Source organism: Equus quagga, chromosome 17 (assembly GCF_021613505.1).
Source record: "Equus quagga isolate Etosha38 chromosome 17, UCLA_HA_Equagga_1.0, whole genome shotgun sequence".
NCBI classification, from domain to species: Eukaryota; Metazoa; Chordata; class Mammalia; order Perissodactyla; family Equidae; genus Equus; species Equus quagga.
The window spans coordinates 41,729,492-41,753,340 of NC_060283.1; the positions used below are offsets into that span (position 1 = coordinate 41,729,492).

A 23,849-nucleotide genomic window follows, 5' to 3' on the forward strand; every position below is an offset into this window, starting at 1 on the left:
ATATAGATATACTTGTTCAGCATAATTCAGAGCTGAGAAGACACTCATATTAAATATTTGAGTATTGTATTAGAATATCCTATATCTATTACTATAGATAGACATTTAGTTGAAGGGTACTTAATAGCTTAAGTTAGTGCATTTAAAATTTTCCATTGAAGACCAGAAGATTGTGATGATTGTCTGCTTCCCCAAGTAGGACATTTCTTTGGTAGCTTTGGCTGCTTCAGGAGAATGGAGTGTATGCCCCTGACAGTTTTGCATTCCCTCATTTGAAAAACATCGTTGAAATCTGCATAAGGTCTTTTCCACAAGACAGACTAAAATAAAATGAAATCAGATATTTATATTTGTGTATATTTTTATATTATCTTTAACTCACTCATGGATTTGTAGCATAATTATATTAAGTTGGGCTTTAATTGGTGCATAATTAGTTTCTGATATGACCAATATTTTTAAATCCTTTACTACTGTGTACTTTACAGCAGAGTTAAGTGATGCTTAGCTCAACTTTTAGAGAAGCTTATTCACAAGAGTTTAAGCTATGGTCTTGAATCTCTACTGACAGTTGTTAACAAATGTCAGTGCATTGCTGGTGTGTTCCTTTATGTATTACCTGTTTATTAACACCTGTTAAGTCCTCAGTGACATGTTAATGGGCTTCTGAAGGGGGATTAGAGGTACCAGAAGGGTTGGTTGGAGGTGACAGGAAGGCTTTCTTTTTGACCTGGATCATCAGGTGATGATTATCTAGCAAAATTTCCAAGTCAAGAGCTACAGTGGATGAGCCATGCCCTCTTAATAAATAGAATCATTTCTTGTGTATGCATGCTAGGCTTTAACTTGATACTGTTTTTGTATGGTAAAAGTCTTGAATAATAGGTTCCATTTCAGTTGAAGTAGAGGAAGAAATACTTCTTCTAGGACTTTTCTCTAAAAATACTTTATTATAATCTTTTTTAACAGATAACATTACTGCAGATGGAGCATAATTTTGATATTGTAAGTATATGCTGTATTTTTTAAAACACTCCAAATTTAAATGGTGATTCATTATTGAATAAAAATGCCTTCTTGTTTTCTAGATGAACCATGCTTGTCGAGCCTTAACATACATGATGGAAGCACTTCCTCGATCATCTGCTGTTGTCGTAGACGCAATTCCTGTCTTTTTAGAAAAGGTAATCCTGCTTGTGCTCAACTTGTGGAAAGCAGGCATAGGGGAATCAAGTTGAGAACTCTTAACTTCTGAATTCTAAGGTAGTACATCAAATTATAAGGCCACCTTAAAATACATTTTTTAGTATTTATTATTTAATGAAAGTATATTGTTTAGCTGAGATCTGAGAAAAATATTTCATGTTTAGCAGACCAGTGGTTTAAAGTTGATGCTAATGAAGCATTTATAAAAATCAACTCAGTTTTATGCTTTTCAAGAATAGCTAGTATCACCTTAATATAAAGTCTTTCGGAGAAGAACTTAAAGGCACTTGATTATAAATAATCTCATTATTTCCAGAAAACATCCCAGTGAGGTAGATGACTATTTATACCCTCATTTTAGAGCTCAGAAGGCTGAGACAGTGTGCCTTGCTCAAAGTCACAAAGTGAGTCATCAAGAAAGGAAATTTTTTCCTATGGTCTGTGGTAGGTTGTGTTTTTGGTCTGTCTTAAAGGCCTTTTTCTTTTTAATGCACAATAAAATTTGCATTATGTGATAACCTTGGAATATGGTATAAAATTTAAAACCTCATTTAAATTTGTTGTGTAAAACAACCCATTTGTTTTAAATATAAAGATTTAAGGTTATGTAATTGCGTTTAGTTTATTCTCTATATAAAACATTTTTTATTGTCTTAAACAGAGCACAGTAGTTGGAAGGAAAATGATATTGGCTATACGTTATAACTTAAGCTCATAAATCACTGGTTTCCCATGGTGGGTTTCTTGTTAGAGGCAGTATAGATTGATGGAAATTAGAGAAAATCCTCTGTGTATTCATGTGGAAGATAAATGAAAAGAACTTGAATGATAACCTTAAGTTACCTATTTGTGTGTTCCCAGCTGCAAGTTATTCAGTGTATTGATGTGGCAGAGCAAGCCTTGACTGCCTTGGAGATGTTATCACGTAGACACAGTAAAGCCATTCTACAGGCGGTAAGTGTTGTTACTGTTGGATTCTGGATCCACGTTTGTACTAGCTCCTAGATTGCACTCTCTGTGTGTACACATGGTGTTTCCAGAGGGGTGTGCTGGACTTTTTAGTGCTGCTGTTTTTTTTTAAATTGCTGATAAGAAGGTATTTCTTCACTTTAACAGTTTTCTATATTTTAGGGTGGTTTGGCAGACTGCTTGCTGTATCTAGAGTTCTTCAGCATAAATGCCCAAAGAAATGCACTAGCAATTGCAGCCAATTGCTGCCAGAGTATCACGCCAGATGAATTTCATTTTGTGGCAGATTCCCTCCCATTGCTTACCCAAAGGCTAACCCATCAGGTAAAATATCAACCTATCTTATGTGTCATAAAACATTTTTAAAAATGCCAATTTCAAGGAGAGTTTTAAATCTTCCAACTGGATATATAGATTGGAAACGTTCTGATCCATGTTCTTTCCCTTGTTATCCAGTCATGTACCATATTAGATTATTTTATAAAATTTCGGTGGATTTACCGAAATGAATAGTATTTCATGTGTTTGGTATCTTCAACTATTTTAACTTTCAGGGATAAATTTGTTACTTCAGCAAACAGTGCTTACTGTGTGATATGATCAGAACTTTCTTTTGGAAAGATCACGCTTTCTAGAAAGGCACTGGGTTAGGCAGACAAGACTAAGGGGGATATGGGTTAAGATCAGAAGAGAGACAAGAATGTGTCCCAAGTAGAAATGAAATGAAAAATGTAGACTGCAGCTGTCTCAGCTTGGAGAAGAGCAGGAGCAATCATTTAGGAAACGGAATCAGTGGACCTGGTGCTGTAATGTGGGAAGCAGGGCTTACAGAGGCTGGGGTGGAGGACAGGTCATGAGTTAAGCCTCAAGGTTGTAGAGAAACTGAATTTTCTTTTACTATAAATTAATGAATTAAAGTGTTGTTATTGCTAAAGAGATTTTTAGAAAACTGACTTTTAAATCACCTTTACAAAGTGTGCTTAAAATCTTCTTGGGAAAATTTGTTACATAGAATATGTCAAGTATGAGATTTGAATTAAGATAGAAGAAATAATAATGATTATTGGGTCACTCTGGAGTGTTTTACTTCGATGATCAAGACAGAAGTAGTGCCATACTTTATTTATTTATTTATTTGTTTGTTTGTTTGTTTGTTTATTTAAAACTTAGTAGGCCGAGATAACCTGTGCTTTATGAGGGCTAGAAATATGTTCTCTAGTTAGCTGTGATTTCAGTACCTTATTTTGGAAATAAGGCATGAGAATCAGAAGTTAAATAATTGGCCACGGTTACTTGTAGCACTCTATTTCTAGACTGAAGCAGTGACTGCAAAAGTATGGGGCTTTTATAATACCAGAATTATTCTCATTTTTACACAAGCAGGTCTGGTTTTTATATCTGAAGCCCATTTATCAATTAGGAAAAAACAAGCTCCATCAAAACTCTTGTTAAACCATTAAATTGTTCTTTTCGTTCTTATGAGGATTGTTTCAAATGTTTTCTCAATGAGGCCACTCTAATAGTATTTTTAGGTTGTTTTAATAGTAAATATAGCAAATCTACACCTAGTTTTTCCCATTATCAGTAAACTTCTGGTTCACACACATATACTTAAGTATTTCTGGCTTTTTAGTGTATGCATGTTTTAAACATTTCTCCTGGGAATGCCTTTTAGAATGGTAGGAAGTTTCTCTCTTCTTTATTATAATTTTTGTTTAGGTATTGAAATTACAGAAGCCCAAACATTGTTCCTTTTCTGTGTCTTTGCTTTTATCTGTTGGGGCCTTATTGGAAGAGAGAGGCTCCATCAGTATGATTCTCTTTGCTTTGAAATCATGATACTACTGATTGTACCTTGCTTAGACTCAGTGCATTTTCAAAGCTTATACCTGATTGAGCTGGCCTTGAAGAATTTGGGGTTAGGAAGAAGATTAGGTGGTGATGTAAGACAGTGAAAATGTTTTATATTAATAAACTTTATTTTCCTTTGTTAAAAAAATAGGACAAAAAGTCAGTAGAAAGCACTTGCCTTTGTTTTGCACGCCTAGTGGACAACTTCCAACATGAGGAGGTAAGCACTTAGTCTTGGGTGGTATTTTCATGACCTTGTTAAATTGTTGAATCGTGATCTAACAATTTCCCTTTTCTTATGTTTGTCAAGAATTTACTCCAGCAGGTTGCCTCCAAAGACCTGCTTACAAATGTTCAACAACTATTGGTAGTGACTCCACCAATTTTAAGTTCCGGGATGTTTATAATGGTGGTCCGCATGTTTTCTCTGATGTGTTCCAACTGTCCAACTTTAGCTGTACAACTTATGAAGCAAAGTAAGTGCTATTTTATTATCCTACTTTAAGCAGGAAAAGTGGCTTCTTTTTAAAATATTCTTTAATAAGTAAAGTCAACAAAAGTCAAGCAAGTAGAAGAGATTGCTAATATCATAGCCACTGGATAATAGAGGAAGAAAAATGTTAACGTGTAATAAATTTGTGTTAGGACAACATGGCGATGCTTCCTACGTACGATTTTCAAAGTTGATAGTGTATTAAAATTTACCCTTGGTGGTTCTAGGGCTAAAGACCCAAGATCATTGCTTTCTGTATGCTATCAATTATGTAATGATGCTTCATTAGGAAAATTGGAGTTTTATGTTACCAGTAACTGCTTGTCTTCTGCTTGTCGGTAGTCCTTTTTGTCCGTGTTAGATTTTCCAGGAGCTTATCTGATTCCACAATGCTTTCCTCTCACAAAAAGCTGAAATTTACTTACATAGATGACTGTCTCTCATCTTTGCTGCTTTAATATTTCTAAAGCGTTCCCACCCTTACCCAAGGTGCAGGAGATAGTTTGATCACGCTGCTGTATTGCTGTTGCATTCCTCTCTTAAACCTTAGTTTTCACAAGTTAATGTCCAAAGACGTAGGGCCTCAGAAAACCATCTATGTGTTGTGATTATTGCTAAAAGAGTATTGATCACTTTCGTATGGAACACCTGTAATTGTGGGTAATTTCGTATCCATAATTCTAATCTCCAAGGATATTATGTTGGAAGTCAGTGATGATATTTACTGACAAAATAGCCTTTGGTCTGTCTCACTGCCTCAGATAGAATGTTAAGTAGTATAATATTACTTTTCTGTGGGGAAACTCAGTTTTATATTTAGTTGCATTTCTTGCGAATTAGCACTATGGCATGGAAGTTTGGAGAAAAATCTTGTGGCTGAGGTGATTTATTCCTCAGCATTGAAAAGATTCCTCTTAAAGCATTGAGTCATTCCCAAACTTGGTCTTCCAGAGAATACTGTTTGCTTGTGTCATGAACAAAGTGCTCTCTGCCTTAGATAAGTTTGGGAAAGGTTTAACTCTTTCTTGAGTCATCTCAGTGCACTTTGCTGATTGAAATCCCTAGGAGCCCTTTGAATTTTGCCTAGTCCACCATTTCCTGAAGTTTGAATACAGTTTCTCTCTTGTTACTACGTGTCACAGCATTTCCCTAAATACCAGGTTGGGAAAACACTGCCTAACTTTCATTTGCTTTAACAGTTTGGATTCTTTTCCTTTGAATAGGGTGAATATTTTCACCTCTTTTGCATGCTGCATGAAGTCTGCCAACATGTTCATCATATAGAGGCCACTGGACTTGTGTTTTCCTTTTACAGCAGTAACACACAGGAAACATGTCGTCATCCTCTGATCTCTTGAAAAAAATTAAAGAATCCTTATAATATACCATTGCCATGTACTCACATTTCTTAGGAAAGTTGGCAAAACTATACTTTTTAAAGAAATTTTAAAAATGTTTACTCAAACTGAAATTTCTATGAGGCAGAGATTTAACTATCCACACTGCTCATCCCAAATCAATGGTGAATACTTTTCTTGATAACAGAACTTAATGATTATTGGCAAAACATTTCAGTGGAATGTGTATGTATATTTTGCATATGTATAGTGTTTAGAGGAACACACGCAACCACAGCCAACAAAGATGCAGCCTTATCTTTACTTTCAGCTATTTTTAGTTTAACCTCTGGAGGCTGGGAGCTTCCTCTACTCACAGTGTCAGTACATCAGACTGGTTTTCATGCCACTTCCTTCATAAACTGATGTCTTCTGGGAATGGAAACTTAGGGTCTCTACCCTAAGTTTTACTGATCTTTGTATTAAGTTGGCGTGTTTAATGTCCTGTAAGGTAATGACTGACTTAATCACAATATGATACTATTCAGATGCTTTGAATTGTTACATTTATCCTGTTGACCACACATTTTCAGTATATTTGAATTAAAGACAAACACACGAATATACTTGAATTGAGGATTAAAGTGTATGTTGAATGTACTTTTGTCCAAAGCTCCATGCTCCTCAAGCAAAGTGATAAAAGATTCCTGAAGTCTCTGGGGTGGATTTGTGATTAGATGTCCAGCTAGAATGTTAGGACTCAGGCTGAAGTCTTTAGAAAGAGCTTGTTAAAAATTTTCATAATTTCTTAGTAAGTTTTTATTACAACTCACTTGGATTTTAATTTTACTTTCTGTAGTATATTGCTTTACAAGAAAATAATTCTTACTGTTTTGCCATCTTAGGGAATGATTGCCTTTTAAATCAGGTAATATAACGAGTTTCCTAGGCTTTTGGTTTTTGTTTTTGGTTTTGCAGACATTGCAGAAACGCTTCACTTCCTCCTCTGTGGTGCCTCCAATGGAAGTTGTCAGGAACAGATCGATCTTGTTCCACGAAGTCCTCAAGAACTGTATGAACTGACTTCGCTGATTTGGTAAAGATTGGGCCAACAATAACTGTGCTTTATATGAGGGTATTTTACCTTAGAGACCTGTCGTTTACTAATAGGTTAGGAAGCTACTTATTAAAATAATTACCTTTTTTGTTTTCAGTGAACTTATGCCATGTTTACCAAAAGAAGGCATTTTTGCAGTTGATACCATGCTGAAGAAGGGAAACGCGCAGAACACAGATGGTGCGATCTGGCAGTGGCGCGACGACCGAGGCCTCTGGCATCCCTATAACAGGATTGACAGCCGGATCATTGAGGTAGTAGTTTCATCGTACCGTTTAAATAGGTCTATTTTGGTGGAGAGTGGGTGTAGGGATGGAGTGGGGAGGTGGATATGTGTACTTAAATGTGCTCAATTTTGAATTAACTCAAGATTCTCTCATTTTGTCTCCTGAGAACAAGGTCCTCATTTCTGTTCAGGTCAGAAAACATGATGTTGTAGTCCTGCTTCTGCTGCTAACTACCTGATTGACTTGGAGCAAGTAATTTCAGTTCTTTGTTCCATAGTTTCCTCATTTCTGAAAGGAAACATTGGAGGAGTTAGGCTATTTGTTTCTGAAAGTCCCTTCTATCTCCTATCCAAACAAAATCTCTCAAAAGCAAAGATTTACATACAAATAGTGGCTTCTCGCTATTTTAAGAGCAAAAACATGGAAACAACTAAGTAAATTGTGATACATACATAGGCTTGTATATAATTCAGACATTAATGGGATAAGTTTTAATGACATAAAATGGGATATGATAAATGAAAACACAATATTCAGAATTATGTGATTCTTGGGAACTCAGCAAAATAAGAGAAAAGAGGATTAATACAAAGGAAAGAAATACTCAAAAATATTGACAGTGGTTTTCTGTGTGATATTTCCGTACGTCCGTATTGTTTGCACTGAAATATTTCAAAAATTTCTCAGGACTATATTTGCCCTAGGAAGTTTAGGTCTCTGCATTATTTGAGATGCCGTGCATCATTTACTAATATTTTCATATATAAGATACCTTTAAGTCAATATAAGATACCTTTAAGTCAATATGTTTTCTAATTCCAACCTGTGATATTTGAGTTTTTTAGAACATCACTCTTAAGTAGACATTCTTCTTTAAAGATGTCTTCCAACGTTTAGTTCTGGAAATGAAATTTTGAAAAACTTTGAAACCATTGATTTATGTTATAAAGTCAGAAGTTCTTAAGAAGTTATCTAAATTCAGAGCCAGCTTTCCTGAGGAAGTTAACTGTGACTGGTCTTTTGTGCATTGTTAGCCTCAGTGGTAAGCAGGTCATGGTCTCTAACTCTTAAGTATTCTTCTTTTTAGCATTTTCCCGATAATTACATTTTCATGATTAGCTTACTCTGTTGTATTTCTTAAGAGTCCTGTTTTCCATTCAACCTAGGAATTCCATAGATGGGGCTGTTAGAAGAATGAATATTTTGTCACTTCTTTAGACTGTCTAAAATCAAGCAAACAGTCTTAATCAAACTGTCTTATTTTAGTGTGTGTTGTATAATGCATGCAACCTGTAGAGATTACTTTCTCAGTTTCACTTGTGTCCCTTTCAGTCTTAGAGTATCATTTAAATGTAAAGTCTTTTTGTTAACCTAGGGATAATTTTATAGGTTCGTTTTGTTTAAATGAGGATTTTGGTGGACTACTAAGAATCTGTGATCTAAATAATGTTTTAACCTAAGAATTAGATACTAAGATTTATGGATAACAAATTTTTTTCTATCAGCAAAGTCTTAAAATCGTTCTTAATACAAATAGTGTCTTCTTCATGTCACTAATTCTACATGATTGGATCTTTCATCAGGATTTTCCTTTTATTTATGTCTTGGGGGACCTGATAGGGCCTGTTGTGTATATTTGTGTTTAATTAAGAAAGAAAGATTTATTGAATGACTGAGTTTTGTCACATCCGCACTATTAAATTTTCTATATTCTGTTACTTCATCATCTAAAACCTGATGAAATAAGTATGTAAGTTAGCATTTATGGAGGGTCCCTGCTGTGTCTTAAGTTAATAAATTTCTCCATGTTTATATTCAAGGTTTCTCTCTCTTTGCTCTCAGGCAGCCCATCAGGTCGGTGAGGATGAGATAAGCTTGTCCACTCTGGGACGAGTTTATACTATTGATTTTAATTCTATGCAGCAAATCAATGAGGACACGGGAACAGCACGTGCCATTCAGAGAAAACCTAACCCCTTAGCCAATACTAACACTAGTAAGTACCTTTTGAGTTAAAAGTAGTACTGTGTTGTCTTAATATTTGCAATAATGTTTCACTGAGTGTCTTTATTAAGCTTAAGACAGGTGCATGGTAGTAATTAATTTGTTGTTGTTTTCTCATATGCTTTTATTGATGAATGAGCCAGTATTGCCTAACTGGTATCTTCCCCATGATTTTTCTACTTAACATGATTTGCAGTGTCCTGGACTCCAGTCACAATTGGCCTAAGCAGGTTGGTCTTTTTTTTGTGTGTGTGTGAGGAAGATTCACCCTGAGATAACATCCTTGCCAGCCTTCCTCTTTTTTTTTTTTTTTTTTTTGCCTGAGGAAGATTAGCCCTGAGCTAACATCTATGCCAGTCTTCCTCTATTTTTTTGTATGTGGGATGTCTCCACAGCATGACTGATGAGTGGAGTAGGTCCGTGCCTGGGATTCAAACCCACAAACCCAGGCTGCCGAAGCAGAGTGTGGAGAACTTTAACCACTTGGCCAAGGGCCGGCCTGCCCCTCCCACTGGCCCCTGCCAGTGGGTTTTTTGTCTGATCCTATTATCCCTTTTCTACCTTCAGATCCACCCACACCCATCACACTAGTTCTTTCCAACTGTTTATTTTATACTTTCCCGAGAGTACTCTTTGTAACTAATGAAGAATAGATGGTTGTGATTTTTTTCAGGAGACATTTATCCGTCTCCCTAGGGATTTAGTCCGTTGCTTTTACAGCTCTGGTTTAGAGTGCAGGGCTCAGCAAGCTTTCTGAAAAGGGCCAGATAGTAGGTATTTTAAGCTATGTGGGCCGTACAGTCCCTGTACTAAACACCGCTCTTGTAGCCCCAAAACAGCCATATAGAATATGCAAACAAATGTACATGGTTGCGTGCTAATAAAATTTAATTGATAAAATTAGGTGGTGGGCCGGATTGGGCCTTTGAACTATACTTCGCCAACCCCTGGTCTGGAGCTTACTGTTCATCAGTTACCTTTCCCCTCCCCCTGATTCCTTCTAACCAAAGTGACAGATCATCTTGTTTTTCCATTGCTTCTAGCTAAATACTCAACTGTCCACTTCTTGAACTCTTGTTTATTTCTTACCAGTGGTTTTAGCTGGTTAATACTGAAATATCCCCAGTATTTCACTGAACATATATTAGTAAAATAAGAGGTACAGTGTGGTGGTGCCTTGTTCTCTTCAGCTGGCCAGAATGGTTGGTGGTTTTCTAGCCGGCTAAATTTTGTCCTAATGCTGCCTTTGGCATCTTCGTAGATGCCAGTTGATCTCATTAGATAAGTTCATTTGTTTTATAACCAAAATTTTTTTATAGCATTTCAAATAAATCAACTTAAATGCTTTGTGTTTGCTTTTTTGTTTCTAAAGTCTGTAACATTAGGATTGTACATTTTTGATGACAGGTGGATATTCAGAGTTAAAGAAGGATGATGCTCGAGCACAGCTTATGAAAGAGGATCCGGAACTGGCTAAGTCTTTCATTAAGACATTATTTGGTGTTCTTTATGAAGTGTATAGTTCCTCAGCAGGACCTGCGGTCAGACATAAGTGCCTTAGAGCAATTCTTAGGATAATTTATTTTGCGGATGCCGAACTTCTGAAGGATGTCCTGAAAAATCACGCTGTTTCAAGGTGTGTTCATGAAAATAGTGAAAACATTTTAGAATTTCAAGTCTCTCCAAGTAATTTCAGAAATTTTTAAACTAACAATATAGAAAATTTATGCACAGAACAGTTTATCTGGAGTATCTTGAGCCCTTTGTTATCTTTTTGTATTCGCACATACCTTTGATTAAGTGCAAAAGTTGAGCATTTAAGAAAAATTGTTGCAGTGAACTGGTTTCACAATTAATATATTTTGCTCTCAAATTTAAAGTAGTCTGGCCAAAAATAATTATCAAATTCAGACAAATGTTTTATATACAAATACTTTCTTTTTTTAGTCACATTGCTTCCATGCTATCAAGCCAAGACCTGAAGATAGTAGTTGGAGCACTTCAGATGGCAGAAATCCTAATGCAGAAGTTACCTGATATTTTTAGTGTTTACTTCAGAAGAGAAGGTAATGTCATTCAGGGTAATTAATTAATGGCTAATCTTTTAGTCTGAATAGTGTTTCCGTAGAGGTATAGTTGTAATCTATAGAACAAAATTCAACTTCCCTTTTATGTAAGATATTTACATGCTTATAGCTCAAGTACGCATAGTGTGTCTTTTATAAATCTATTAATATGGGTTGTGTGAGATTCACTGTCAGTTGATGAACACTTAGCAAGCTTCAGTGATTTGGGTGTTGATGTGTGTTTGACATGTTTAGAAGAAATCATTGATTTTTCTTTTCATATCAATAATATGTATCTGCCCATAAAGATTCCTTGAAAAAGTCAGGTCACTTTCTTTCCCAGTGAATCCTATTAGTAGATCAGAACAGTTGTAAAAGAGATTATTTTATACTTGGTTATGTAGATAATGGAATATTTTAAGGCTTGGATTAATCAGAATGCAATTGGTTTAGTCCTCTAATCTGAGGAATTTCAATGTCGAAATCAGTCTTGGGGACATGGTATTTTTCCATTCTCTTCTTGAAGACCTCAGAGATGCAACTATATCACTCATTCACGTGTTTTATCCTTTTTAAACCTGCCAAGATATTAAAGCAAGTTCGTTTTTATCAACAGAAATCTCTTTTGTTCTTTTAGGATACTTCAGTCTTCTGAGGATATAGGAAATAATGATGTTTTCCCCTGAAGTAATCCTTAGCTTTATCTTCCATCTTTTCAACAATCCTAGTTCTTTTTGCATGTGGTCTATTTTCTATTCTTTTGTTCACCTTTTCTTATGCTGGATCTGTATCTCTTCACGTCTTGAGAATGCGATAGACATATTAGTGTGGTAGTACTGAATCAAATAGGAAGAGGTTTTCACCATTTATTAGTTCTGTTCAAATAACAATGGGTTTTCAGAAAATCCAATACTACGTATTTATATGAAATAGAAGGCAGACTGTCCATTTCCCAGAGATAATAACTGAGGTTAACAAATCAGGTGTATCTACAAATAGACGTGTTTTCGGCTCACGTAAACGTTTAATATGCGTTCTTATTTTTAGCCTTAGATTATCTTGAATTTTGCTTTTGGTGTTCTTTTTGTTGTTGTTTTTTACTTTTAGTTGTTCAGCCTTTCTGATTTGGAAGTATATCAGAATCGGTCTTTTTTTCGAAAGTGATTTTTTTTTTTTTTTTTTACTTTGAGAAAAAAGGTAAAGTATTAACTTTTTTACTCAAAGTATCAACTATGAATCAGTATGAGTATCAACTATGCCATCAGATTGAATTTCCCATCTCAGAATATTTATATAGCATATACATTATGAGGTTTATGGAGGAATCTTGATTTGTTCTACTGCTTTGTGTCTGGCTGGGCCTGCTATTCTCAGAGGTTCCAGTTAAATGTCATTTATTCCTGAAGATCTTGCCTTACTTCTGGCTTCTGTTAGATCCTCCTACTCCAGCAGCGCTATAGTTTCTCCCTTATAAGCAATTTACTCTTTATTTGTAATTTCTTGTAAAATGTATCTTTCTCACTAGTTCAGTAAGTGCTCTGGGTTCATTTTTCTTATCCATGGTCGTATCCTCAGTATGACCTTAGTATGACCTCAGTATAGTCTGGCATATGATTGCTGCAAATAATAATTGTGGAACGAATGCCTGAAGTTTAAATTCATTTGGACATCTCTTTTTTTGCAGTTTGCATTTTTAAAAATAAGGATCTGATGGAAAGAAAGCTCTGGATTTTTCCCACGAAAAATGTGAATGTGTGAACATGCACTCACATAGGTTCAGACACACAGATTTGCATATAGTTTACAGAGACTGACATTCAGACACACAACTTCGCATACAATTTGATAGTTCTTGGACCTCCTCCCCCACCCTCCACCTATGTACGTCCTCCCGTGAGCCTAGCCCAGATATGAACCCCAGCCTTATAAGTTGCCTGTTTAGTTCTCCATACACACTTCCAAGGATGTGAAAATCACCACCTTTCCATAGCTGGTGTTCTTTTTCTTGGTGTTACTCGCAGTGTTACTGTGATCTTGTCTCATGTAGCATTTGAAGTTAACTAATGATTATAGGTCTTTTTCTCCCCTTCTGGCTATCAAACCACAGGTGCACTGTGGCTTGTGCGTTTCTGTAATTGATTATTGTTTTTATAATGGGTATTTTGAATTTCTAGTATTAAATTTCCTATGATTGGGTTTTGAATATTAGAAGACTTTAAGTATGAATATCTTTCTCTGATTTTGAATTTGCCTACTACTTTTCTGAATGGAATCAAGTTGAAAACTCTGGCACCTAAATTTTTTCTCTGTTTGCTGTGTACTTTTCATTCATTCCCTGTAAGTCAGTGCTGGCATTTAGGGATTTTGTACTGGAGGGAGGCAAGTCCTGATTAAAACTAACTCTTTTTAATCTCTGTTACTATGTAGGTGTAATGCATCAAGTAAAACACTTAGCAGAATCAGAGTCTTTGTTGACAAGTCCACCAAAAGCATGTACGAATGGGTCAGGATCCTTGGGGTCCACGACGTCAGTCAGCAGTGGAACAGCCACGGCTGCCACGAATGCCGCGGCTGACTTGGGGTCCCCCAGCTTGCAGCACAGCAGAGATGATTCTTTAGATCTGAGCCCTCAAGGGTGAGTCTGGGTTTGGCTGTGATTTTTGTGTTCTTTACCTTTAACTCTGCCCTGGTACCTGAGACTCACACAGGGAGTAAAATGGTAAAATATTAGAGAGCATGTACACTTTATATTTTTCCATCTGTATTTTGTTAGATGTTTAATGGGAATAGGAAGAAAACTGAACTTTTATTGGAAGCCTGCTGTGTTGAACCAGGTTTAGGGAACCACAAGAGATGCATGGTATTTCCATTGACATACAGGTGACTAAGGCTCAGAGAAGTTAAATGACTTTGCGCAGTGGTGTACAGTTAGTTTACAGATGTAGGATTTGAACTCTCATCTCTGATTCCATAATTCTGCAATTATTTACTGTATTGCAGCATACATGCCAGTTTGGAGACATCCAGATATTGATGTAGTGGAAAATATTAAAAATTAGAATTTTCAGAATGTAAAGAAAAAAACACCCTGATTTCCCATTTATCTTTAATCAGCAGATGGAAACTTGGCTCTTAAAAGAAAATGAGAGTTCTTAAAGAAAATTCTCTGCTTCCACTTCTTTATCTGTTTTTAATCCCTTTATTGTACTGTGTTACTGAGACCATTACCAAACGCTCATATTGGTTTTCATTTTGTTGTGTTGAAAGATATCATACTGTAAAAGTGTTTTTGTTTCTTTGATGTTAGAAGCTTAATATTGCTTTATGAATGGCACATGATGAATCAAACTCAGTTCTCGAATTCAGAGTGTACTCAGTGTAATACTCCTTTAAGCTGAAAAGTAGATCTTGATAAAACATGGCAATACTCAATAAGTGGGGTCTAAAAATTTAATCTTGTAAACTGCAAGGTAGCATTGTCCTACAAAGCTAGCCAGCTCACCATCCCAGCTGCTTTTGGTGCCACCTGGTGGCAGTTGTCCACTCTAGCTTAAATGTGAATTTGGCAATTCTGGGACTTGGGGCACAGACCAGGACTTCTGACACAGTGGCTGTTATTTTAGGAAGCTGCTGAGTTTGGGTGGTACCCATGTCGTGGGCCCAGTCCAAGGAGATTGGGCCTGGAGAATACCAGGACCCTCTACCTCCCCTGTTCTCAAGTTGAATATATCTGCCGTTTTCCCTCCTAGGCTTGCCTGCCTCTGCTTCCTCCCCAGCCCCACTCTGTCCCCCAGCTGCTGCAGTAACCTTAACTTATCGCAGTTTTACTATATATATAGCTCAGGCATGGTGCCTGCGGTATCATAGGTGCTTGGTGAAATGTGATGCAGCTTAGACCAATGCTGTTTCTGAAGCACTGTAAATTAAGGAATTAGACTTGATTGTAGGTGCTAATAGTTGATAATTCTAAACAAAGAGGAAAGGACCTTTTTCTTAAGATATTTTCAGAGTTTTGAATGCTTCCATTCCCTTCTAATATGGTTTCAAATGAGAAGTTTGTATAAATTTGTAAAGGGGAAATTGTTCAATTATATTTCTTTATTCTTTGGAAGTTCACTTGGCCTGAGTGTCAAGCATATTTGAACACATTATTAAGTATTTTCAATAGACATATCAGATGTTGGAAGACTTTTCAAAAATTTTTCAATTTTGGGGGCCTCCCTGTGGCACAGCAGCCAAGTTCATGTGCTCTGGTTTGGTGGCCCAGGGTTTGCGGGTTCTGATCCTGGGCGCAAACCTACGCACTGCTTATCAAGTCATGCTGTGGCAGGCGTCCTACATATGAAATAGAGGAAGATGGGCGTGAATGTTAGCTCAGGGCTAATCTTCCTGTAAAAAAAAATGTCAATTTTTAAAATTTTGTTTGGGTCATAGACCAACTGACCCAGAACATTTTTTTCATCTTTTCCATCTTATGTAGAATTAATGCTATTTCAAACTATTTCTAGTATTGTTATGGATAAGGAAAAGAACACACAAAGGCCACGTATTTTCTGCTTCGTATATTCTAATTCAAAATAGTTCTAGTTCAAAAAGTCGCTTGCTAGACTTGTTTATAAGTAATTTGGAGTTTTTAAAAAATATTACAAAGTGTTTTTAAATGCATTCATTTAAGATTTTACTGCCATTGCACACCGTGAAATTACCTTGGGTGATATTTTGATATTGACAGTCAGTGCCATGTGTATTTTACTTGTCATTTAGGTTAAGGAAGAAATATGGAACTCACATTTAATAGATTCTTTTTTTAGGTTGTGATTGCATAGTTCTTTTTAATATTGGTTCTTGCACTGTGTATTTGTTTTATGTACTTTTCAGTATGTACTGCATTTTATAGTAGGGTTTAACACAGGGTTAAGCAGATACTCTGTTTACTTGGTTTTATTTTTAGACAGTATAGTTAAATGGCTAGCTATTCTGAACTGATCATTTTCTGTGTCTGTACACCTCTAGAACATGACAGGCACAGAATTGATATTAAATAATTGCTAAATGGAAAGTGCCCTGTTAGCGGCAATATTTTATAACTTGTTTTGCCATTTTAGCTTGCTTTTCAATGAGTGATGATAATAAAACATAATAATGCTAAACTTGTCCCATCTTTTCTCATGTGATAGTCGATTAAGTGATGTTCTAAAGAGAAAACGACTGCCAAAACGAGGGCCAAGAAGGCCAAAGTATTCACCTCCAAGAGATGATGACAAAGTAGACAATCAAGGTAACTTCTTTGATGAAACTATGGGGAGGTAAAGGGAAAGATGGTCGCAGTGAAAGATAGGTACTTCATTAAGACTGCTGAGGGCTTTGAAGTATACCTGAGTTTCCTGAATGCCCAGTGTTCTTAGTTCTTTCAGCTAATTAATCTATTAAGAATGAGAATCTTAGAATTCAGTTGATTTTAATCAGTTATGCTAAAATGATTTAACTGTCATTCTCTTTTCTTTTCATAGCTAAAAGCCCCACCACTACTCAGTCACCTAAATCTTCTTTCCTGGCAAGCTTGAATCCAAAAACGTGGGGAAGGTTAAGCGCACAGTCCAACAGCAACAACATTGAACCGGCCCGAACTGCAGGAGTTAGTGGTCTTGCCAGGGCCGCCTCGAAGGACACCATATCCAATAATAGGTGAAGCGGGGGATTCTCTATTACTACTATTCTTTTTTTTTTTTTTTTTTTTAAGATTGGCACCTGAGCTAACATCTGTTGCCAGTCTTTTTTTTCCCCCCTCCTTCTGCCCAAAGCACCCACCAGTGCATAGTTGTATATTCTAGTTGCAGGTCCTTGTAGTTCTCCTGTGTGGCCTGATGAGCAGTGCCATGTCCGCGCCCCAGATCCGAACCTGTGAAACCCTGGGCCGCTGAAGCGGAGTGCACCAACTTAACCACACAGCCACGAGGCTGGCCCCATACTAGTCTCACTTTAGAAAAACTTAGTGTTATTTCAGTCAGCACGTGGATGGCGTGGAGAGGAAACTTGGCCACAGACCTTTACTTTCTGCTCAGACGTGGCCGAGCTCGGGGTCGGGTAGAGTCTCAGCTCTTGAACCTGGGTCTGGCTTTGTCCTCAGTTCCATCTTATATGTGAAAACTCCTTTTGACACTTCTGGCAGGGAGCTGTGTGTGTTCAAAATCAAACAAATTATGCTCCCCATGGAACCTGTTCTCAGTTTTGTTCTCAACAAGGGAAAACTGACATATTTTCTGTACATAAACACACTTTATGATACCCTGCCTCTACCCTTTACACTGGAACTTAGGAATCCTAGAGTAGATCCCTTTTTTTAGGAACTTAGAACTCTGTCAGCTAAACTATTTTTATACTAGTTCATAGCTTTGAAAAATTATTTCTTTAAAAATCCTGGAGAATTGTTTTGTTTTTTGGCTCTGGATGTAGCATACCAACAAGGATTACTTTGTCTGCAAATAAGAAATCTTTAAAAATCAAATGCCATGGGGAAAACAAACAGGCTCTTTTTGTTTGATTCGTTGGTAGATTATTGTTTTTCTGAATTTCAGTGAATGAAATAATTGAGCAAATGTATTTCTGAAACCATCAGTATTTGTAATTTAAACAATCGGTTCTCACTGGTCATAGCTTCTTGTGCACCTAACAGGCGCATGTTTCTGGTGTGTGGGTCTTTACTTCAGCTCCCCAGGGAACAGGTATGCTATGTCTGTACGTTAGAAAACAGTCATATAAAATTGCTTGCAGGTGAACACTTAGGAAACTGTTACGTTGTAGAGTCCCAAGAAGTTAGAACTTTTTGTTTACTCTTCATGTAATGACCTGAAATGTATTTTAAGTGTCTGCGTTTCTCTAGGTACATCTTAGCCCGTTTTCAAAATGAGGCTTAATTTGGTTAATGTGGAGTCTGACTAATAGTCTATAAGCATAGGGCAAAGGGGGTTTTAAATGTAGCAGCTATTTACCTTTGATTGGAGGTTATAATTGAAATCCACTGAGACGTCAATATCTCCTTTTTCCTTCTCGCAGAGAAAAAATTAAAGGTTGGATTAAGGAGCAGGCACATAAATTTGTGGAGCGTTATTTCAGTTCTGAGAACATGGACGGAAGCAACCCTGCACTGAATGTCCTTCAGAGACTTTGTGCTGCAACTGAACAACTCAACCTCCAGGTACTGCGTCCATGCATCCTGCTGGTCCTGTTCACTCTCTTCCAGCCTCGCTTTCATCTTGCTCTTCCCTTTCCTTGATGACTACCTTTCCGCTGATTTAGCTATTAGATGAACTTTGTAGCCAGACCACGTACCTTTAGCACTGATGTTCTTTAACTTGGCCCTTGACTTTCGTTCTTCCTCATTTTATCATTGAACATGCTAGAAATCTCATGTTTGACTTTCTTTCCTTGACAAAGGAAGAGACTTCAGAAATGTCCTTCAAGCACATCTCCCCTTCTTTAGTCCTCTCTAACTGCATATATTTGAGTTGCTAGGACCTTCCTTAACCCCTCTCTACCTGGGGTCTGATGGCAGTCGGACAGGGTAGAGGTTTAATAAGCCTTTTATAGTTTATCCGATTCTTAGTCTTTTTATGTTTTTGATGTACTTTGAGCGATTTGAATAGTTCATTTTTCAAGAAATTGTACATTTCATTTAGATTTTAAATGTACTTAAAGCCACACCTTGTATTATTTTATCTTTTTATTTTGGTGTTATAGCCCTTTATTCCTCAATTTGTATTCTCATTCTTTGTCTTTTTTTTTTTTTGATAAAGCTACATTGTTTGAGTGTGAAGATTTTTCTTTCTTATGTCAGTTTGGACACTGATTTTCCATAATGAAATCTTAACGTTTTTGAATGAGTGTGCATTAGATTATATTTTCCAAGGATCTACCAAGAAGGCACCAATCCCCCCCGCCTTCTTTTCTAAACGTGTTGAGAATGTATTCATTTCATTTTGGAGAAATGTGAATTGTGCATTTGGTAAGGGCTGTTTCAATCAGTATGGAAATGCTGTTCCCAAATCTTTCAGGTGGATGGTGGAGCTGAGTGCCTTGTAGAAATCCGTAGCATAGTCTCAGAGTCAGATGTTTCATCATTTGAAATCCAACACAGTGGATTTGTGAAGCAGCTGCTGCTTTATTTGACATCTAAAAGTGAAAAGGATGCTGTGAACAGAGAGATCAGATTAAAGAGATTCCTTCATGTATTTTTTTCTTCTCCAGTAAGTTATCTAATAATGCTTATGTATCTTATTATAAGAATCATTGTTCACTAATGTATATATTTTCATCCCAATAGTACTGTCCAGTAGGTTGTTGGTGAGGATATTGAGGTAAAGTTTCTAGCTTGCTTATACACAGTTGGTTTTTTGGTCTTTTATATATCAGTTAAACCGTAAAACATTGAAATGGTGATTTAATGAAGCCAGGGCTACAGTTCTATGGTTGATGTATGTTGAGTCTTTGGGTAATAGGGCTAAGGGCAACTCTCCTCTGTGTTCGTGAAACTACTTCACCTTGTCGTCTTAGTGTTTGCAGGCATTTGAGCACTGCTTGTGTTATTTTAACTTGTGGGGCTACCAAAGCAGAGTTGATATTTGTTAGATTCATTAGATGTGTAGCAGTATTGATGTAGTTTTATACCATGCTTCAGATTCTGTACAGGTCTGTAATCTCTTCTGAAACTCCCTGGGGCTGGATGAGTTTCAAGGATCCTACAATACAGTACATATACCATATGTTATGTGATATCCCCAGTGGATTCTAAATAACTCTCCATGTGCATTAAATATTTTTGCAGCAAAACTTCTGAATATTCCTACTAAATAAAGATAAATAAAGACTGCAGATAGCCTCGTGTCTGTCTGAGTCAGGTTTCACCACCAAATGAGCTGTGTTTTCAAGCCGTCTGGACTTAGGAATTGTGAAGGAGGGATTGTGGGCCTGTACAAGAAGAGTGTCTTTATTGAAATAATTTATTTAGCAACATTGTTCTAACCAAATCCATGAAAAAAGATAGACTAGAGGAATGAAGCTCTTTTGTGAAACTGCTCATTAAATTTTCCTGTTGAGTGTTCCACTTTCAAGAGGCCTTGCTGAACCTGTGGGTTTATTTATAACTTCAGCTTCCTGGAGAGGAGCCCATTGGAAGAGTAGAACCAGTGGGTAATGCACCTTTGTTGGCGTTAGTTCACAAGATGAACAACTGCCTCAGCCAGATGGAACAATTTCCAGTCAAAGTGCATGACTTCCCCAGTGGAAATGGGACAGGAGGCAGGTAAGGATCATTGCCTGGGTATGCCCTTGCCGTTGGACTTCGTGCTTAGTTTTGTTCAGATGAAGTGGCAAGAGGTCTGGTAATGTCTTGGTCTGCTTGAAGAACATTAGGCTTATAATGACTGAACTCTAAAAAGTGAATCAAATACTTTTCTATCTTTAAAATCATACCATGTTGCTTATATATGATGTTTTGAAAATATGTAACCTGATGACTGTTGGCAACTTGTAATGGACTTAGTTTTCTTTAAATTGATATACTTTATTATATAAAATGTTTCTCCAGGAATTTTGTTGATATGAACAATATTTATATTCTCTGCAGTAATGTAATTTCATATGTGATATAAGTGGGTATAACTTTGCATTTGGATGGATTTTAACAAACAAGTGTTTATTTTGAAGTTTTGCTGTTTCAATAAAACTTTCTATTTTTTCTGTTAATAGTAGTTTTACAGCAATCCTGAAGAGTTCATTGTAAAAGTCCATTGTTGTACAGGATGTTGTAAGCTTGCTGGATTGTTATGACTAGCAGCCTGGAAAAGAAGAAATTAGTTTTAAAATACACAGTCTGATTAGTTGTAAAAACATTAAAAATTTTGATTGAATTAAAACAGTATGCATTATTTAGTAGATAAAGTGATCATTGTGAACTAGGGTTTTTTCTGCTTTGAAATTTAATGTAGAGTGTGGCATTCAATTTTGATCCTTATACTATCCTGGAGTATTTTATGAAATAAGGGGACATTTTCAGCTATGCTTGAGAAAACCATGAAGTTTCTCACTTTCATCCAAATTTGTTTAAGATGTGTGTGTTAACATGTATATATTAGTATAATGGAATATTTTTTTCCCATACCCCTGTTTGCATGCTTTAGGGAACCTTCTATAGATAACCCATTTTAAGCTTGTCTATATCTTACTCTTGTCAGCCCTTTTCAGGAATGAGCAATGAAATATCATTACCAAGTTTAGACTGGTGTAGCTCTTAAACTGCTTCATTCAAAAGAATATAGCAAAGTAAATTTTTAAAGTTTTTAAAGTAATAGTGTAGCTGAAATCTTTGAAAACAAAAAAAGAGAAGGTTTCTTTGTTTTTAAATATAATTTAGTAGACAGTGGCAAAATATTGCAGAAGTGAGCATGCTCAAATGGTTGAGGAATTTTTATTCCAGAGAAATAATTAAATCTCATTGGTGAGGTATTTCTGCTCCTGTGGATTCATGGTGGGATAGAAATCAAATGTTAATTTAACGTTTTCATATGCATGTGTACACACCTTTTATTTCTTATTTTATAAGAACTTTTACTGCATAACTTGAATTGCTGGCTTTACTGTTTACATAACTAGTAAGTAAGTGCTTATTTTGTGCCTTAAGAAAATGCCGAGTTTGTATTATCGTGCTTTTATTTGAGTTAATGGATGTTGATTTTGAAAATAATAGAATAACTTTTTTTTCACAAATTATCTTGAGCTTTTCTCTCAACAGAGGATCACAGGCTTTAAAATTTTTCAACACACATCAGTTAAAATGCCAGTTACAAAGACACCCAGACTGTGCGAATGTGAAGCAGTGGAAGGGTGGACCTGTCAAGATTGACCCCCTGGCTTTGGTACAAGCTATCGAGAGATACCTTGTAGTTAGAGGTACTTTCTATCTATGTATATTGTGTGTTTATATGTCCGTTTGGGATGAAATTAATATTAAGGGATATAAATTCTGTTAAAACCCAGCATCAGGAACCTATATTCCCATCTTTATTTTATATATAATATGTAGAAATATGTTAGACTTCATAAGCTTACTTGGTTGATGAGTTAATTTATCTTGTTGGAATGTAGTAGAAATGGCAGTTGATAATTTTCTTAGATCTTTCTGCCTCGCAGATGAAGGCGTAACATAGATGTTTTTCTAAGACTATGTCAGTTTAACCAGTATGTACAGGCTTTTCTTTGCCATGTAAAATTGCTAGGAGTTTAACATCTTTCTTGGGTCCTTAGGGTATGGGAGAGTAAGAGAAGATGATGAAGACAGCGATGATGATGGCTCTGATGAGGAAATAGACGAGTCTTTGGTAAGATATTATTCCCGCCACATTATATAATGTATGAAATTCAGGGCCTATAGCTTAAATAGATTTCGTTTTGCTTTATTCAGGCTGCTCAGTTCCTAAATTCAGGAAATGTAAGACACAGGCTACAATTTTACATCGGAGAACACTTGCTGCCGTATAACATGACTGTGTATCAGGCAGTACGGCAGTTCAGTCTACAGGCTGAAGATGAAAGGGAATCCACCGATGATGAGAGCAATCCTCTAGGAAGAGCTGGTATTTGGACAAAGACTCATACGATATGGCAAGTCTGAAAATGATTTTGTTCAATATTTCATCAACTTTGGTACTGTTCGTCTGTTTTGAATTCACGAGGAGAGGGGACCCTAAACCCTACATTTTATTGTTAAAAGCCACTTCAAATGTTTTATATTGCGTGCTCTTACATGCATGTGTATTTAGCTTTCTCATTAAGTCTACTAGAAAACATGTATTCATAGGCAGTAATCACAGTTTACATCTACTTTTCTAAATTCATTTCAGGTCTTTAAATAAGACAAAAATGTCTCCATAAGATGATGTTCCTTTAGGTACTAGCATCTCTCAGCCCTTCGATGCATTTGGAAACAGCTTCCTGCTTTGTTTGTGAATGTCTGCTATTTACATTTTTAAAGAGAGCCATTCTTCTCAGAACCAGCCCGGAGGTTCTCGGGTGGCCCCTCCTGGGATAGGGGTCTCTTCTAGGACACAGTGCTGTTATCTGAATCCATAAGTAGGGAGAGAGGACAGACCTCAGAGAGTTGTTCTGGTACCTCTGTGACGTCTGTGGCTTGCACTTTGGCCTGCCTTGTAGAATAACTTGCAGTTTTAAAATCTACTTTTGGTTTACATACTCTCCTATCACTTTAGGTACAAACCCGTGAGAGAGGATGAAGAAAGTAATAAAGACTGTGTTGGTGGTAAAAGAGGAAGAGCCCAAACAGCTCCAACAAAAACTTCCCCTCGAAATGCAAAAAAGCACGACGAGTTATGGCATGGTAAGATGACATGTGAAGGGGAAGACACAGTGCCACGGGCTGTAGTCTTCCTGTCTGCGAGGCTTTAAAGGAGGGACTCTAGTAGTAAAATCTGTGACTATAATTGAGAAAAAATGAAATTACTACAAACGTGATTGTTTTAATTGAACCTTTGACTTTATGAAAAATTAACTATCTACAAAGTTAAATTT

General features: G+C 36.5%; 1 protein-coding gene across 19 annotated transcripts in view; it reads left to right on the forward strand.

The window, feature by feature from the left end:
* The window catches only part of TRIP12 (thyroid hormone receptor interactor 12), a 141,113-nt gene that overhangs the window by 95,401 nt on the left and 21,863 nt on the right, over positions 1–23,849 (forward strand). For 9 of the 19 annotated variants that reach the window (XR_006885773.1, XM_046643515.1, XM_046643516.1 and 6 more), the window contains 21 exons: positions 970–1,005; positions 1,089–1,184; positions 2,068–2,160; positions 2,338–2,499; positions 4,178–4,246; positions 4,337–4,502; positions 6,835–6,952; positions 7,071–7,230; positions 9,043–9,196; positions 10,612–10,840; positions 11,152–11,270; positions 13,698–13,905; positions 16,448–16,548; positions 16,781–16,955; positions 18,324–18,465; positions 19,322–19,513; positions 20,417–20,568; positions 22,042–22,214; positions 22,569–22,642; positions 22,726–22,925; positions 23,531–23,658. Coding sequence is in view for 18 of the 19 variants with exons in the window: in XM_046643515.1 (XP_046499471.1) it covers positions 970–1,005; positions 1,089–1,184; positions 2,068–2,160; positions 2,338–2,499; positions 4,178–4,246; positions 4,337–4,502; positions 6,835–6,952; positions 7,071–7,230; positions 9,043–9,196; positions 10,612–10,840; positions 11,152–11,270; positions 13,698–13,905; positions 16,448–16,548; positions 16,781–16,955; positions 18,324–18,465; positions 19,322–19,513; positions 20,417–20,568; positions 22,042–22,214; positions 22,569–22,642; positions 22,726–22,925; positions 23,531–23,658 (2,947 nt within the window). In the remaining variant the exon portion in view is untranslated. The remainder of the gene's footprint in view (positions 1–969; positions 1,006–1,088; positions 1,185–2,067; positions 2,161–2,337; positions 2,500–4,177; positions 4,247–4,336; positions 4,503–6,834; positions 6,953–7,070; positions 7,231–9,042; positions 9,197–10,611; positions 10,841–11,151; positions 11,271–13,697; positions 13,906–16,447; positions 16,549–16,780; positions 16,956–18,323; positions 18,466–19,321; positions 19,514–20,416; positions 20,569–22,041; positions 22,215–22,568; positions 22,643–22,725; positions 22,926–23,530; positions 23,659–23,849) is intronic. The other 10 variants (XM_046643519.1, XM_046643525.1, XM_046643528.1 and 7 more) reach the window with 6 other exon arrangements.